This window comes from Tenrec ecaudatus, chromosome 1 (genome assembly GCF_050624435.1).
Source record: "Tenrec ecaudatus isolate mTenEca1 chromosome 1, mTenEca1.hap1, whole genome shotgun sequence".
Taxonomy (NCBI): domain Eukaryota; kingdom Metazoa; phylum Chordata; class Mammalia; order Afrosoricida; family Tenrecidae; genus Tenrec; species Tenrec ecaudatus.
In genome coordinates, this window is record NC_134530.1 from 191,879,260 (window position 1) to 191,894,274 (window position 15,015).

The 15,015-nt window shown below is 37.8% G+C and overlaps 1 protein-coding gene across 4 annotated transcripts in view; it reads left to right on the top strand.

The window, feature by feature from the left end:
- The window catches only part of RASAL2 (RAS protein activator like 2), a 389,310-nt gene that overhangs the window by 343,589 nt on the left and 30,706 nt on the right, over window positions 1-15,015 (top strand). For all 4 annotated transcript variants that reach the window (XM_075527831.1, XM_075527837.1, XM_075527842.1 and 1 more), the window contains exons 8-11: window positions 156-710; window positions 3,298-3,442; window positions 10,297-10,441; window positions 11,070-11,306. In XM_075527831.1, coding sequence (XP_075383946.1) covers window positions 156-710; window positions 3,298-3,442; window positions 10,297-10,441; window positions 11,070-11,306 — 1,082 coding nt within the window. The remainder of the gene's footprint in view (window positions 1-155; window positions 711-3,297; window positions 3,443-10,296; window positions 10,442-11,069; window positions 11,307-15,015) is intronic.

A 15,015-nucleotide genomic window follows, 5' to 3' on the forward strand; every position in this document is an offset into this window, starting at 1 on the left:
GTTTGTTGTTATCCTGAACAATAAGATAATAATCACTTGTACTATTTGTAGACCATCTTTAATGGAGTACATAATCAGCATCACCTATTGAATAGGGGAAATGTTCTCTTTCTGGAATTCAAACTCTCAGATTCAACTTTGTTGCTTCTTTATAGGATAATTGCAGACGAGCAGAGAATGTTCTCCGTTTATGGATCATTGAAGCCAAGGACCTTGCCCCTAAAAAGAAATATTTTTGTGAACTGTGCCTTGATGATACCCTCTTTGCTCGTACTACCAGCAAAACCAAAGCAGACAACATTTTCTGGGGTGAACATTTTGAATTTTACAGCCTCCCTCCTCTTCATAGCATCACAGTTCACATTTATAAGGATGTGGAAAAAAAGAAAAAGAAAGACAAGAACAATTATGTAGGGCTTGTCAACATCCCCACTGCCAGTGTGACTGGCCGCCAATTTGTAGAAAAGTGGTATCCAGTGAGTACACCAACACCAAACAAAGGAAAGACTGGGGGGCCTTCCATCCGGATTAAATCACGGTTCCAAACTATCACCATCCTGCCTATGGAGCAATACAAAGAATTTGCAGAATTTGTCACCAGCAACTACACCATGCTGTGTTCTGTCCTTGAACCAGTAATTAGTGTGAGGAACAAAGAGGAGCTGGCCTGTGCCCTAGTGCACATTCTTCAGAGTACTGGTAGAGCCAAGGTAAGTGGAAAAGAGGATAAGGGAACAATTGTAAGGAAAGAGCAAGACCAGGCAGTGTTTCATTCTTTGGGCATAAGGTCACTTTGGGCTGGAACCAACTGAGTGGCACCTAACAACAATTATCTGAAATCTCTCTCCTACCATTTTAAAGAAACAAAGATAAAAATACTATGGATCCAAAATCAGAGAAATTTGTTTTGCTATTTGTCAAGAAAGAGACCTGTTAGCAGTTTTTGGGAGAAATGGGAATTATAAGACTAGAAAGTGAAATGGAGAGACCAACAAATAATTATTTAAAGCCAATTTACATGAAAGGGAGATACCATAGGCACCTATTTATTGTCTAACAAAATAAATGTAGAATCACCTTGATAATCCCACAGTGTGCTGAAGATTTTTTTATAATTAGTTATAGAGTGTGCTGTATATGCTTTCTCGCTCTCTCTTCATTTTTATATCACCCAGTCATCAAAGGACATGTTCTAGAAGCATGCTGGATACTAAAAAGAAGGATTAAAATCTGTATTTGGAATATACATATTATAAAATATCAATAGTATATATAATATCCCAGGAATATTATTAATTGTTTTCTTGATATCCGTATCTCATTGCATCTTAAATAGAAATAATTCAAAAACAAAAACATAGTAAGCTTCTTATGAGAAGAAAAGTAACCAATTGATAATTAGGGTCCTTGAGAAGCTTGGAATATGACAGTTACCACCTTTATAAGGCATGTTTTCTTGACTAAGCTGAGTCTCCATCATATCATATGTAAAGTTTACTTCAGACTGAGAGAGGTTCAGATACAATAATTTAATTAGAACCAAGGAATAGAATGAAATGCTATTAATATTCCTTAACAGAAATCTGCATACATCAAAACATTTGATTTTTAATCCCTAAACTAACCATAACTTTATCTTTGTGGTTGACTATATGGATAACAATCTTAAACATTCTGGTGTTGAAAAACTTTAAGAATTTGGAATTTAGATTTTTCATCTTCTCCTTAAAATTGCATGGATACATTCTTTATACTCTTCAATGGAACTAAAATATTGAGAAAAAAATCCACAAACTTTTTGAAGCCACCTCAGATGTAAGTTTTTAAAGTATCAACTTTATAGAAGATTCCATGGGTGGTGCAACTGGGTGAATACATGGCTACTAACCAAAAGGTTGGTAGTTTGAATCTCTTTCTCAAAGGTCACAGCCATGAAAATCCTTTATACTACAGTCATACGATTCCAACACATGGGGTGTCCATGAGTCTCAGGTTAGTTTGGCTGGGCTTGTTATTTCTTAATTTACAATTTATATATAATAAAGTATACCTATGTAAAGTATAAAATTCACTGACAAGTTATATATACTCATTAAAACCACCAGCATAATCATGATGTAGAATATTATGATCACCCTCAAAAGTTTTCTCCTGCTTCTTACCAGAAGAGTTCTAACAGTGATTCCTAACTTTACAACTCTTTTATATGGTTGAGATGCATCAGAGTAAATCTCAGTGATACTTAAAATACTTTATTTGGAAGTCGAAGTATACATGTTTTTTCTGATCTGGGGGTTCCAAAAACCTTTAATATACTCATGGTATACTCAGTGGATATACTCATAACATAAAAAATATTATATGATGTTATTACATGTCATAATGAACCCCAAAAAGCATTAAAGATTACATCAGGTATTTTAAAGCTGTTGAGAAATGAAGCAGTTGTTTTTTGAGGACTTCTCCATGGGTGGGTGGATGGATGGCCAGCCTGGCAAATGAATTCAAGTGATGAGTGCAAGAAATTCTTATGTTGATATTGAACCAGTTTATAAATAATAAATCTTGAATCCTCAACATGTGCCAGAAACTGTTAGATGCTAAAGATATGGTCATAAACAAAAATAGAGACTGTCCTTCGCCTCATGGGCTTCTAAAAAACATTGATTAGCCAAGTAACTACAGAAATGAGTGTGTGACTACTTAGATGTCTAGAGAAGATGAGCCATGTGATGCCAAGAGTGGAAAGCAGGGACCTGTCTAAAGGGACAGGGGCAGTGTTAGTTAGGGAGAGGTTCTCAAGGAAATGACCTATAAGCCACAATCCAAAAAATTTAAGGGATTAAGTCCCTAACAGTGGGGGTAGGCATGCAGGTGGGAGTGCAGCTGAACTGACACCAGCATATGCAAAAGACTTTGTAGTGAATAGAGAACATTGTGTGCTAGAAAGGACTTGATGTATTCGCGGACCCTGAAAGAACTGATCATGAGGCTAGAGCAAAATGCAGAAAGAATAGTCCAGGCTGAGCCTGAGAAATAGAATCAAAAATATATAGCCGTGTAGGCCACATTGAGAATTAATCTTATCAACAGTGCAAAAACAAACCTTAATAGAACTTTTATATTTAGGTGTGGTGATATGCTTAAGAGTCTATCCTGACTGCCCTTTTTCATTCAGATTAATTTGGTAATTTTCATTTTAAAGCAGTGTTTCCAGGATTGCTCATACTTTATCATTCTTTTAATGTATATTATTTATTCAGTTACTTTCTGCCTGATTGAATATTACTCTACCAGGATTTTCTGACCGACTTGGTGATGTCTGAGGTGGATCGGTGTGGAGAGCATGATGTCTTGATCTTCAGAGAAAACACCATTGCCACCAAATCCATTGAGGAATACCTCAAGTTGGTGGGACAGCAGTATCTTCATGATGCACTTGGTATGGAAGAGAAAAACATCTTTCCCCTTTGATTTTAAATTATTTTAACTCATAGAACAAATTAATACTGATATCAGATTTTGTGTGTTATGTGATTCTATCTGACTAGACTGTTAGGGTTTGAGTTTCAGTTCAAGCCCACCTACCCCTCCAGAGGGGACAGATGAGACTGTCTGCTCCAGTGAAGATTGACAGCCTCAGACACCATGTGGGGCGGTTCTGCTCTGTCCTGTGGGTGGGGATGGACTTCTGGGCAGTGGGCTGGATTTGGTTGAGTGCAGAGGGTAGAGTTCCACTATCTTCTGGGAAGCATAGTGTGAGCCACATAGGGAATTTCATGTTTTCTCGTCACACCAAAGAGGTTTTTAAAAAGGTGAACTTGGTTTTCATTATGTGTTTTATTTAACCCAATACATCCAAGTATTATTTCAATAAGAAATTAATACAGAAATAAGTAGTAAATTTCTTACTTTTTTCTACTGTCTTTGGAATTCTGTTTGTATTTTACAATTATTGCACATTTCATTTCGCAAGTAGCCACATTTCAAAAGCATTACTTACATAGAGGGGATAAGAGAAGCTATAACCAAGAAGAGAATAGGGCCACATGCAAGTCTTTTACTTCCGATGTATGAGGGAGGAAAAGCAGCTACCTGGGACTCTAGGAGAGATCCAGTAAAGGTATGTTGATTGACTAGATATATTTTTGCCCTCAAGGAATTCACAGAAAAGAGAAGGAAATCCATCCCTGTAACCAAAAAATAAGGGGGGAAATCCATGCTTTTTAAAAAAGAATTAAAGGCATTAATTCCAGCTGATGAAATTGTAAAATCTCCTGAGTGTGTGTATGTGTGGTTTGAAGGGAGGATTATAGAAACCAGAAATTAGTTATAATTAAGGATTATCGTGGAATAAAAAATGTCATGAACAAAAGAGCATAGAGTTTGTGCAGAATAAAAGGGTCCAACAGACAACAACAAACAAACAAGCCAAATCATATTTTTAAAAGGTATTGTAGCCAATTTGTTGAGAGCCTTGAATGCCAGACTGAGGGGTTGAGCCTCTCCAATTATCATCAGAGGAGTGAAAGGTTTCTGACACGGATATTTGCAGTAAAGTCCATTTAACAGAGTGAGGAGCTGATGAAGAAAGCACTGTGAGAGTGTCCTTTCTGAAAGCAGCACAGGAAGAAAGAGACTGACTGGCATTGTCACCATGAGTGAGATCAGAGGAAAGAGAAATTGGAGGAATACTAAAAAAGTTGAACTGATAGGACTTGGCAATGTTCTTAGTTTGTGGGAATTCAAGAGATGTGAGATCATTCCATGAAATTGGGTCTTGAGTGTCTGACTAGAAGGATAAATGAGATTCATAACAAAAATTAAGGATTTAGAAAATAGTAGGTTTGAACAGGAGGAAATAATATTCCCACTTCCTCGACATTGAGTTTGAAGTTCTAATAGGAAATACCTGTGCACCTGACTAGCTGCCTGCTGTCTGTTGTAAAGTTGGGACTAGCTTTATGCACACAGAGGAGACATAGGAAGCAGTGAGCGGGAAGAGAGTAGGGCCCCAAACAGATTTAACCATGAATATGGAAAAAAGAAAAATCAGAAAAGTAGATTTGCAAAGTGGAAACAAAGCCAGAAGAATACAGTGGGGCACCTCAAAAGAAGAGAAAGTATCAAGAAATCTGGGGTAAATTAACAGAGATTGAGAAGAGAAAAACATTTTTAAAGGGTAGAGGTGGGGGACATTATATTTGGTAGTTTAAAGATTTCTAGGGATGACTGGGACTGGTTTCAGAAGGACAGCACCTAGGGTGGAAGGGATTGAAAAATGATTAGCTGGTCAAGAAATAGGATCAGAATATGATAAGGAAGTAGATTCGCCATAGTAGCAATTAGTTCCTACTGTGTAGACGTGATTTTTTCTCCTCATTGCTTCTACCAAGTGCTTTCTTTTCTCTTAGTTATATACTTTACGTTAAGATCCAATGGAGCTTTATGAGAAAAATGGTGAAGATAGATTTTCATTGGCAAGAGGAAAGATACAGAGAAATTTCTAGTCTCATTTGCAGGAACATCTTTTAACAACCGTATCATAAGTTATTTTATTTCATGGTTTGCTAAAATTTGTTGTTGTTTTTTTTAAAAAAAATAGCCGAGGGAGTGAAAAAAGAGGAGCTGATACCAAGTCTCAAGCAGAAAGAAAATGTTTTAAAAATGATGATGGCAATGTTGTATGCACAAATGTATTTGATACAATTAATGTATGGATTGTTATAAGAGCTTTAAGAGCCCCCCAATAAATGATTTATTAATTTTTAAACCCTCCTTAAAGCTATTAAAAAACAAAGATGACACTTTGAGAACTAAGATGTGGCGGACCTACACCATGGAATTTTCAGTTGACTCATGTGCATTCAAAGACTGGACAACATATAATGAACAAAGAACTGATGCCTTTGAATTTTTTTGTTGATGAAGAATACTGAAGGGATTGCCAAAAGAACAGACAAATTTGTCTTAGAAAAAGTAAAACCAGAATGCCCCTTAGAGGCATGCTATACGAAAGGATCCGTCCCTAGAGAAGGACATTAGGCTTGGTAAAGCAGAGGGTCGGTGCAAAAGAAGGAGATCCTCACCTAGTAAAATGAATTGACATAAGACCAGGCAGAATTTCGAGGAGCACTTCTGAGTTGGAGGTGACTCAACTGTTCCTAATAATATCACCACCATTGTTTTATAAAATGCATTGATGAAGTCTCACCAACAATATTCTCCATTTGTAGGCATAGGGTGAATATTTGTTGAAACCTACTTCTGAAAAATCAAAGGTTAACATTCTACAATGCAGTGAACTAAATCATTTCCAAAATGAAAGGTACATATAAGTTCTTAGATGTTGTTGTTAGGATCCATAGAGTTGACTCCAACTCCCAACGAGCACAGCAGAATGAACACTGCACGTTCCTGTGCCATCCTCACATTTGTTCCTATTCCTGAGCCCATTAATGCAGCCACTATGTCAATCCATCTCCTTACGGGATCTTTTGTGATGCCCCTCCACTTTACCAAGCATGCATGCTGTCCTTCTCCAGGGACTGGTCTCTCCTGACAATATGTCCAAAGTATGTAAGATGAAGCCCTTACCATCCTTACCTCTAAGGAGCAGATTGGTTTGTCCTTTGAGCAGTCCATGGTACTGAGTATTCTCCAGCACCACAATTCAAATGCATAGCTGCTTCTTAGGTCTTCCTCATTCAATGTCCAACTTTCATATGCATATGAGGTAATAGCAGTACCATGGCTTGAGTCAGGCACACCTTAGTCCTCAAAGCAACATCCTTCCTTTTCAGTACTCTAAACAGGTCTTGTGCTGCAGATTATACATAATGCAGTATGTCTTTGGCTCTCTGAACTGTTGCCTCCCTGAGCATTGACTTCAACCTTTTCTCCATTTATCATTATGTCACCTATTGGTCTACTTGTGAGGATTTCTTGCATCAAGGTGTTCTTACATTAAGTTGTAATCCATACCGAAGACTACAGTCTTTGATCTTCATCTGCAAGTGCTTCTAGTACTCCTCACTTTCCGCAAGCAAGGTTTTGTTATTTACGTAGTTCAGGATGTTAATAAGCCTTCCGCCAATCCTGATGTTGTATTCTTCATATAATTCAGCTTCTCTGATTATTTGCTCAGCATATAGCTTGAAAAAGTATGGTGAGAGGATACAACCCTGATGCCCACTTTTCCTGATTTTAAACCATGTAATAGTAGTCCCTTGTTCCATATGCACAATTTCCTCTTAATCCATGTACAAGTTCATCATGAGTGCAATGAAGTATCCTAGAAAATCCATTCTTCTCCAGGTTATGCACAGTCTATTATGGTTCACACAATCAAATGCCTTTTCACAGTCATGAAACACAAGTAAATATCTTTCTGGTATTCTCTACTTTGAGCCAAGTCCTGTTCTGAATCCAGCCTGAACTTCTGGCAGCTCCCTGTCGATGCACTGCTGTAACTTTGTTGGATGATTTTAAGCAAAATTTTACTTGTGACGTTCTTTGATTAGACAGATTAATTAGGTAATTTTTTTCAATGAGATATGAAAATTAGTTCATTGAGCATGAGCATAAATCCAAGTAAACCCACAAATCTTTATTAGAATTTTAATTCAAGAGCAATGGCCACTGTGGTAAAAACAGCTGCTGCTTTCAAAATTAGAAGCAGAATAACTGGTAAACTTCCTGACGACAAGAATTATAATGTCCTCTTTCCACTTACTCTCCATGTCTCTAGTTAGCATCCCAGAGTCTCAGTGGCCATTTGTTCTTGTATACTTGACTTTTATGACAGGTGCTCTGTTTTAAAGCAAGTTACAGAGTGCATCTCTGTAGGCAATTCAAATGAAGACTTCTTTCTTAAGGATCAAAAAAATGAGTGAGTTATCAAATGGTAACCCTAAATTGTGAAATTTTCAATTATCTAAGCAAGATTCCATTATGTTTACCTTATAATCCTGTACTTGCTGTGGCAAGAGCATTTAATAATGCAATTTAGAAAAATTTCATAATTATTGGGTAAAACTTCACAGTGAAGTCTCATTAAACCAAAAGAAATTAGTAAATGCAACTAAGCGCTCTAAATAAAGTTTTGCTATATTCCAGACACTTTGGGGCAAAAAAAGTACATACTATTTGCAGATTGCCTGAAGAATTTTCAGAATTGCATTTTAAAACTGCCCATCATTACTGTACATTATCTGCTTTTAGATAACCTTCATTTATCTTGATTAGAGCTTTTTAGTCTTATTTACTACCTCATTTAGACTTGAATCTTCTTCAGTTGGCTTCTTTTACCTTTTGGATTAAAATCAGAGTATATTGACATGTGACACACAGGAGAGACCATCTGTGAAACAGGAAAAACAAAGCCCTCCTGAATACTTGATTTCCACTCTTGTTGCCAGAGGCAACTTGCTCACCGTAGTAATACAGCCATATCCTTTGACTTGTTCCTCTGTGTGAAATTTTGATGATAGATAGCAAAGCCCTTATATGCTAGATGGGAGCCCTGTTGTGTAGTGGAATATGGTTGGGCTGCTAGCCACAAGGACAGCAGTTCGAAACCATCATTCACTCTGTGGGAGAAAGATGAGGCTTTCTACTCCCATAAAGAGTTTCAGTCTCAGAAAGCCACAGGGACCGGTCTCAGTCCGATAGGGTCACTAAGTGTTGGAATCAATTCTATGATGGTGAGTGAGTGAGATAGTAGTAAGTCAATAGTGTAGACAGAGACATGTCATAAACATTCTGGGCATGTACGGAATGAGTCACCCCTTTAGTTTTGATTCCCACCCCCCAATAACAGGAGGAAAACAAAACTGTATTCAGTATGTTTTAATCTGTCTCGGTTTTTTTTATCACATGGCAGCTTTTAGATATGTCTGTATAAAGTTCACCTTTCAATATGTTGCATTCATTACTGCCAGATATGCATTGCTAATGCACTATTTACTATCTCACAAAATAGTGAGCTAGTTAACATTTTACTTTGTGGTTGCAAATGCCAAAAAACAAATGTCACAAAGCAAGATGGTAATAAGGGAGGAATACCTGTAAAGTATATACGAGGTAGAGGATAAAACGCAAAGGGTAGAGATTTGTTCTGTTCAGGAATATTGGGCATCTCTTAAAGTACATAAAGTTATTTATAAAGAGATGTTTTGTGGTTTAGTGCTATGTTGAACAACTACTCCCTCCAAATCAAGAGGTGAACCTGTAGACCCTTACCTGCATCTGTATTTGGTACAAACATGAATAATTAAAAACGTTAGATGGGGGTAGGATGGGGGAGGGAGGGAATAAAGGCGAAATGATATCAAAGAGCTCAAGAAGAAAAAAACGTTTTGAAACTGATGGTGGCCGCAATTTTACAATTATGCTTGATCTAATTGAATTATGGATTGTTATAATATCTGTAAGAGCTCCCAATAAAATGATTTTTTAAAGGAAAAGAACCTTATATGGGTTGTTCAGTCAGGCTTAAGTTAGTTCTTCTCTAATAATGACAAAAGGAGCCCTGGTGGCATAGTGGTTTATGTGTTAAGCTACTCAGCACAAGGCTAACAGTTTGAATCCACTAGCTGCTACTCCGCAGGAGAAGGATGAAGGTTTTCTACTCCAGTAAAAATGTACAGGCTCGGGTACCCAAAGGAACAGTACTCTGTCCTATACTGTCACTGTGAGCCAGAATTTATTTGATGGCAGTAAGTGTGGGTTACTTTTTGGAAAAATGACAATCCCTGGTGGTAGTCTGGTAAGCAGACTGCTAAACTGAAGGTTGGCAGTTCAAACACCAGCCCCAGTCTGCAGCAGAAAGGTAAGACTCGATGTTCCTATAAAGATTCCTCACCTGGGAAACCATAGATATGGTTGCTATGAGTTGGAATAAATGTGATGGCAGTGGATTTTTAATGAAATCAGTTATGCTATTGAGGGGCCTTTGTAAGAAATAACAAGTTAGTGTTAACTAAATATACCTGCAAGTTTCAAATGAAAATTAAACTACCTTGTTCACTGCAGTATCACTATTATGCAAAAAAAAAGCTATGATGATGGAGATGTTAACGATTGCTGTTATTCTGCTTCCAGTGTAAGGGAAATACGTGGGATATGATAATTCTTAGGTTCCGAAGCAATAATCTTTTGTATGCCATGCCCTCCATATCAGGCCTCAGAAAGGATTCATTATATACATTAGGGTAGAAATCCTGAATCCCTTTATTCTAGTCCTAAAAGACACTATTTATAGTTGTACTATCTGTCATTGTCTCATTCAAACAGGGGAATTCATCAAAGCTCTATATGAGTCAGATGAAAACTGTGAAGTGGATCCCAGCAAATGTTCATCTAGTGAACTCATAGACCACCAGAGCAATCTGAAAATGTGCTGTGAGCTGGCTTTCTGCAAGATCATCAACTCGTACTGGTGAGCTAGAGATAGTGCCTCTTCCCCCTATACAAGCCACCACAGTGTTAACTGTTACTTCCCAACCAAAAGAAGGGTCCAGCAGTAAAACTGAGTGCTTTCCTAGCACCAGCCCAATCCTGTATAAAACAAATTTGTCAGAAGCACAAGTACATATCTCTAAACTGATTATATAAATATAATCTTTCTCCAGAAGATTAGCAGTACATTCTCTAATACCAAAAGATTTTCTTTTCTAAGATACTTACTAATATATCACTGTTGGTTCACAGTTATAGTGATGACTTTTGATCATTGCTAACAATAACATAACCTATGTAGGATTTGGGAAGACTTTTGCTGAACAGTCCTGCCTGTAGTAAACCACATGCTTTAGTCAGGAACCTCATGCCATTTTCTCATTTTGCAAAACTAAATTACCCTCATTCCTGAGCTTTGTAGTTTGGGGTTTCCAGTCTCCATCTGGCCATTGGATTTTTTCACCATCTCCCCTTTGCAGCCCTGAACCAGACAGTTCTCTGTCTGCTCAGTCTCCTCACAGCATGCCCCTAGAGCAGAGATGCAGGGATCAGAGTGAGCTTGCTTTGCTGGGTTCAGATACTTACAGGTTTTGATTTCCCTCCCCCAGTGTTTTCCCTCGTGAACTGAAAGAAGTGTTTGCATCATGGAAACATCAGTGCCTGAACCGAGGCAAGCAGGACATCAGTGAGCGGCTCATTAGTGCCTCCTTGTTTCTCCGGTTTCTGTGCCCAGCCATAATGTCTCCCAGTCTTTTCAACCTTATGCAGGAGTATCCTGATGATCGCACCTCTCGGACTCTCACTCTTATTGCCAAGGTCATCCAGAACCTGGCCAACTTTGCCAAGTAGGTGGCACAACCATGCTTACTTTAAAAAAATAACACTTTTAAAAGGTCTGCAATTTGGATGGGATGGAAGTTTTATTGCTCATGTTAGAAGATTGACCTTTCAGGGTTATTAAAAATAGCACCCCCCAAAATATTGGAAACCACTTGAGTAGTTTACTTTATAGAAGAACAATTAAGGTAAACTATGATACAGCCTCTCAGTAAAATAATTGCACCTACTACAGATGGTGTTTGGAGCCCACGTGAAACAGTGGCTAAGCACTCCCGTTTCTAACCAAAAGGTTGGAATTGCAAGCTCAACAGCTTCTCTCTGCCGTAGAAAGATACGCAATCTGTTTCTATAAAAATTAAAAGTCAAACCAAGCCATTGCAGCTGCATAGATTTCAATGTCCAGCAACCATGTAGGACACAGTATAATGGCCATGTAGGGTTTCCAGGCTGTGCTTTTAAAAAAGAAAATATATTTTAATCATGTTATTGGGGGCTTGTACAACTTTTATCACAATCCATATGTCTATTTGTTGCCATCATCATTCTCAAAAGATTTTCTTTCTACTTGAGCCCTTGGTATCAACTTCTCATTTTTCCCCTCCCACCCCCCCCTTCCCTCACGAACCCTTGATAATTTATAAATTATTATTATTTTGTCATGTGTTACACTGTCCAATGTCTTCCTTCACCCACATTTCTGTTCTCCATCCCCAGGAAGAGAGTTACATTTAGATCCCCATTTCTCCCCCACCTTCCCTTTACCTTCCTGGTATCGCTACTCTCCCTATTGGACCTGAGGGGTATATCTGTCCTGGATTCCCTGTGTTTCCAGTTCCTAGCTCTACCAGTGTACGTCCTCCGGTCTAGCCAGATTTGTAAAGTAGAATTGGGATCTTGGTAGTGTCGGGGAGGAAGCATTAAAGAACTACAGGAAAGTTGTACGTTTCATCATTGCTATACTGCACCCTGACTGTCTCGTCTCCTCCCTGAGACCCTTCTGAAAGGGGATGTCCAGTGGCCTACAGATGGGCTTTGGGTCTCCACTCCATACTCCCCCCTCATTCACAATGATACGATTTTTTGTTCTTTGATGCCTGACTTTGCTTTTATGGAAACAGACTGCTACATCTTTTTGAAGCCCCAACCTTGAAGTTCATAGCCATGTGCTTAATCACTGCACCACCAGGGCCCCCTTTCTCATAAAGACTGGGAACCCTGTGGAGTAGTAAGAGTGTCCACATGAGGTTGCTCTGAGTTGGATTGAACTCAGAAGCAATATTTACAAAGAATGTTTAGTCATATGGAAAATTATGAGTCTATCCTATTAAATGCATTACAAAACAGACCCATTCTATCGAGTCGATTTTGACTCATAGTCACCCTTATAGAGGGTTTCTGAGGCCTTGTAAGCTTTTATCTGTCCCCCTTGGTTAAATGAAAAATACTAGTTGGGTTAAATGAAAAATACTAGTGTTGGGTTAAATGAAAAATACTAGTGAAAATACTTAGTCAAAATAAAACCAAAAATTAGAATATAGAATGGCAAGTATATATACTATTATCCTAGCAATATGAAAGCACAAAAACCTAAATATAATTTTAATGAGAAGAGCTTGTGATTATATTGCTTATGATGAACAAGAGCAGCTCAAAAAGCTAATATCATAAAAAAATGAAAAATCAGGTATGGAAAAAAAAGTCGATTAAGATATATCAAAATACAAAGCTTGAAACAAATCAATTAATTGTTGAATTATGTGTGTAATCTGTATATGAAGTAGTTTATTAATAATTGTTCTTAATATTTTTTAAATTTTTGAAGTATTTTTTAGTTACAAATTTGTTTGTTAATTTTAGTGTGATAGTTGTACTGGCTTACTATATAGTCCTTACTCTAAAAAAGAAGATACTGAGGTATTCAGAGGCAGTGTCTGCAACTTAATTTTAAATGGTTCAGAAATTAAAAGAGAAAAGATATATGTGGCTAGAGAGAGATCATGAAAGTAAATTGGGAAAAGTGTTCAGAGATGGTTAATATAGATAAAAGGCATACAAGGGGGTACCCCCCCTAAAAAAAACAGAATTTTTTTCCAAAGCAACGTATTTAAATTTTTTTACAAAACAACCTTAGCACCTTATAAGTGTTCTCCATTACACTTAATACATTTGTCAAGTCTATGATTCCATTCTTGGGAAATTTTTCAAACTCATTTGTTTGGATGGCAGACAGTACATCCCTCGTTTTTGTTTTTTTTCTTCACCTCTTCCACATCTTCAAATTGCTGTCCTTTCATGCCCCTCTTCTTTCATGGAAATAAACAGAAGTCACATGGAGCAAGGTCAGGTGAGTAAGGTACATGGGACAAGAGAGGCAAAATGTTTTTTGCCAAAACTGGCACACTGAGATGGCTGTGTGCATTCTTGTGATGGCAAAACCAGTCCCCTGTCTGCCACAAATCAGGCCTTCTTTGTCTCACACAGTTAGACAATCTTTTCAGAACCTCTAAATAGAAAGCTTGATTAACAACCTGACCTGGTGGAGCAAACTCCAAATACACTATCTCCCTCACATCAAAAAACCAAATGAGCATCATCTTGATCTTTGATTTCACTTGACAAGCTTTTTGGGGGGCAAGGTGACGATGATCTCTTCTACTGGCTTGATTGATGTGTGGTTTGGGGGGTTGTAAGAAGAGCGCCAGGTCTCATCACCAGTAATGACCATGTATAAAAGTCTGGGTTGGTTCAGAGCTGTTCTTTCAAAGCACAGCATGTTTCCACACAATGCTGTCTTTCCTAGTCAGTAAGAACCTGAGGTACACATTTCATAGCAACCCTTCTCATCCCCAAATCTTCCATTAAAATTCACTGAACCAATTTTGTCAACTAACTCAAGATAGTTCAGATAACGTCCCCATCTCTTCAGTGGTCCGTTGTCCGTCTTCAAGCGCAAGTGCACAAATGTTGCCAACATTTCCGTCCTTTCAGGAAGGTGACAGGCATCCAGAATGAGGTCTGTCATCAATCGACAAGTACACCTTTTTTGAAACAAGAAAAAAAACATTCGTACACTTGATTTTTTTCCCATAGCACTGTTCTTGTAAGCTGTGTTCAATGTCACAACAGTTTCTATGGTATTTTTCCTGAGCAGGAAACAAAATTTCACAGCTGCATGCTGTTCTTTTAAATTAGCCATCACCTAAAACAAGGTTCAAGTGAAACTGCTTTTACAAAAAAATGTACTGTGACCTGAGAGAATCTTCCCAAGTGTTGCCACTGGGTGCACTAACTCCAAGTGAGTTGCTGGATGCTTGCCTAATGGGAAAAATGCATGCTACCAGGGTTTTAGGGGGTTCCTCTCGTATAGGTGTTGAGTATGTAGCCTTTCAAATTTTCTATAGGTTTGACATTTTTCAAAAGAAGCGTTAAAAGGAATTACTTTGAGGGTAAATACACCCAAATGTAGACTGCACTTGATGCAAATGCACTCAAAAATAGTAAATATCTCTGGGTGGTATGAGAGCAGGCTCAGTGATATTTGCTGTGTTTCTAGCTTTCAGGGTCTTCAATTTTTTCCTCGGTAATTGTACACTCATTTATGATTTTTAGAAATTAGTTTTGAGAAATGGCTGGGAAGGAATTCACACTTATAAAATTGATCACGGATTTATTAATATGTAGACTTAAATCAGAAGAAAGACAAGGATTTCTACT